This window comes from Cynoglossus semilaevis, chromosome 20 (assembly GCF_000523025.1).
Source record: "Cynoglossus semilaevis isolate Cse_v1.0 chromosome 20, Cse_v1.0, whole genome shotgun sequence".
Lineage (NCBI taxonomy): Eukaryota > Metazoa > Chordata > Actinopteri > Pleuronectiformes > Cynoglossidae > Cynoglossus > Cynoglossus semilaevis.
The window spans coordinates 14,007,617-14,010,242 of NC_024326.1; the positions used below are offsets into that span (position 1 = coordinate 14,007,617).

At 45.8% G+C, this 2,626-nt stretch overlaps 1 protein-coding gene across 1 annotated transcript in view; it reads right to left on the reverse strand.

The window, feature by feature from the left end:
* Positions 1–2,626, reverse strand: part of pard3ab (par-3 family cell polarity regulator alpha, b) — a 67,509-nt gene that overhangs the window by 22,813 nt on the left and 42,070 nt on the right. The window contains exon 21 of the mRNA XM_025052580.1: positions 2,155–2,410. Coding sequence (XP_024908348.1) covers positions 2,155–2,410 — 256 coding nt within the window. The remainder of the gene's footprint in view (positions 1–2,154; positions 2,411–2,626) is intronic.

Consider the following 2,626-nt stretch of genomic DNA (forward strand, 5'->3'; position numbering starts at 1 on the left):
AGGAACAATTCTCTCCCACAGATATTAAAGACATGACATAGACTGTAGAGAGTCATGATGTAGAACAAATATTTCTGTAAAGTTCATAATGATGATATGCTGAGGAACAGAAACGCGTCATGTGACCCAGTTAGTACTGGATCGTCAGTCAGATACGAGTCGCATTTCTGCCCTGTATTTGACCGCGAAATACTCAATTTCGGCAATTTTAACTTAATAAAATGTAAACAAAAATGTGTAGGGTCATACTGAAAATGCATCTTTAACACAGTGGAATATTTATATTTATTTATTTTGTGTACTCTCCCGACCGCACGTCACTGCCTCGGGGGCTTATCGAAAGCTAACAGGAAGTTAGCTTTCCAAATCAGGGTTCTATTTCCTGCCCCGCGTTTTTCTCATTTTCATGTAGAAATCGTTCAGTCGATCGTCGTCCTTCGGTTCAGTCAACAATTTCCAGTCATTGTCATAATTTTAAAATGTGTGTTTTGCCTTAAATGGTAAGGTTAGTGATCTAAAGGTTGGAGGGTTGAATCCCTGTTTGCTCCGGGATGGTGGTGTGTTGACCAAACAAATAAACAACCCTCTGGCTCCCCCTGGTTGTATTACCAGTGTGTCGTGTCGCTGTGGTGTTTGACAGTTAAGGGTTAATGTAGAGTTTTGTTTTCATCACAGGATCAGTAGAAACTGCAACAAATAAATGAGGGATAAAAAGTGACTGTGAAGCTGTGAGGCGTTGAAGGACAGACTGATGAGAAGGGAGAGATGGGTGGGGGTGTTGTGGAGGGGAGAAAGAGATGTTGGCACAGGCTGGGGTCCATTACCTGATTAATCTGACTGAGAGCGTCTGACAGACTGACGGCTCTCTGTTAATGTGAGGAGCAGCAGCCATCTATCATGTCAGGAGGAGCTCGACGCCTCCTCTCTCCACACCAGTTACTCCCATTAACACCACCGTAGGAGAGAAAGACTCTCCTTCTCCACAACTCTCCGCAAGATTTATGAGTCAGTGACGGAGGAACTCTGAGGAGGAGACTGAGCCTTGACTGAGCCTCTGGAGATGTTCCATCATGTCCTGGTCCAGAGCCGTCTGTGGTGACAGCTGCTGTCCATGAACTGGTTTGACAGACCACATCCAAATGTCTGATGGTCAAGTCCAGAGGACCAACCCACGGTGTGACCACACACACACACACACACCTTGTAAAGTGTAAACTGCTCTTCAGTCCTGATTTACAGGTTTATATTAAGGAGCTACAGTAACTGCTAGTTCCAGAAACTTCATCATCTCCAGTTCACAGACTGATCAGATCCAACATCAAGGCCTGTACCATCTGGATCTGACCGTTCACGGTGTCCAGCCTCGTCTCTAACAGTCTGTCTCTGTTTGAGATCAACATGTTAGAAGAACGGACGAATCAGGGTGAAGGTTTCGCTCTCTCTCTCTCAGAGGAGGAGGAGGAGGAACAAACCCTGACTCACCGCAGCTGCTCACTGTGACAAATCCAGAGTCGTTTGTCTGGTTGTTAGTTAGTGTCCGACTGATTTTATTTTCTCGTCCCCACCGTCGTACTTCTGTCTCTCACACCATCTCTGAGGGTCTCGTTATCCTCTCCTCCCAGACAACAGTTGATACAGAACACCGACGTAGAACCAGGCACCACAGAACTCTGGCACACCAATTTGGACAGAATTAGCAACGCAGGAGTCTGACCTGGGGGGTTCTGTTTGACAGGTGTTGGATGGAGGGTCCAGGGTCCTGGGTCTAATTGGACCGCAGATGAAATCAAACCTTTTACTACATCTGCTCCCACCACAGGTCGAAGGATTTAATGAACAGAAATCACTTTGATGAAATAAAAACAAAGGATTTTCAAACACTTGTTACAGTATATGTAGTTGTTGTACACATTTTGGCCACTGGGGCTCCCAATGTACTCAACACAAAAATAAATAATGTCTATCATTGATAGGGATCTGTGTTGTGTTTACATTTGTACATTTGGGTCGGTCGGGTGTGTGTGTGTGTGTGTGTGTGTGTGAAATAACCAGCAGTTGATCAGAAGACATCTATAAAGAGTCTAAGTTAGCACACATGTTAGCCTAGCCGTAGCTTCGGCCACTTGTAGACCAGGGTAAAGTGGAGGTTTTTACCTGAACATGTCGCCCAGTCCCTTCAGCATCCCCTTCTTGGCCTTGCCCTTGTCTTTCTCCTTCCCTCCTTCCTTGTCCTTTCTCCTCTCCTTCACCGCCTTGTCCTTGTCCTTGTCCTTCTCCTTCCCAGTCTCCTCTTTGGCTTGACCTGTTCCGTTGACCAGGGGTTTTTCTGGGCCGGTCAGGGGAGTGTGGTCGGCCACGGTGGACACAGAGTCTCTGCCTGATCGGGAGCTTTCCTCTGTGTCCTCCTCCACTGCACAGAAGACACGTACAAGGAAGAATGACGAAGGAGAAGAAACTTCCAAACAGTTCAGGAGGAAAGTTAAAACTTTAAGGTTGTTGAGGAAAGAACGTTTTCATTTTTCAGTGTATCCTCATTCCTCTGAACACGCACCAGCACAGTTCTGTAGGTTCTATGTTCTATATGTGAAATAATGATGTTTTGATCTGTTCAGTTCCAACAGATTGA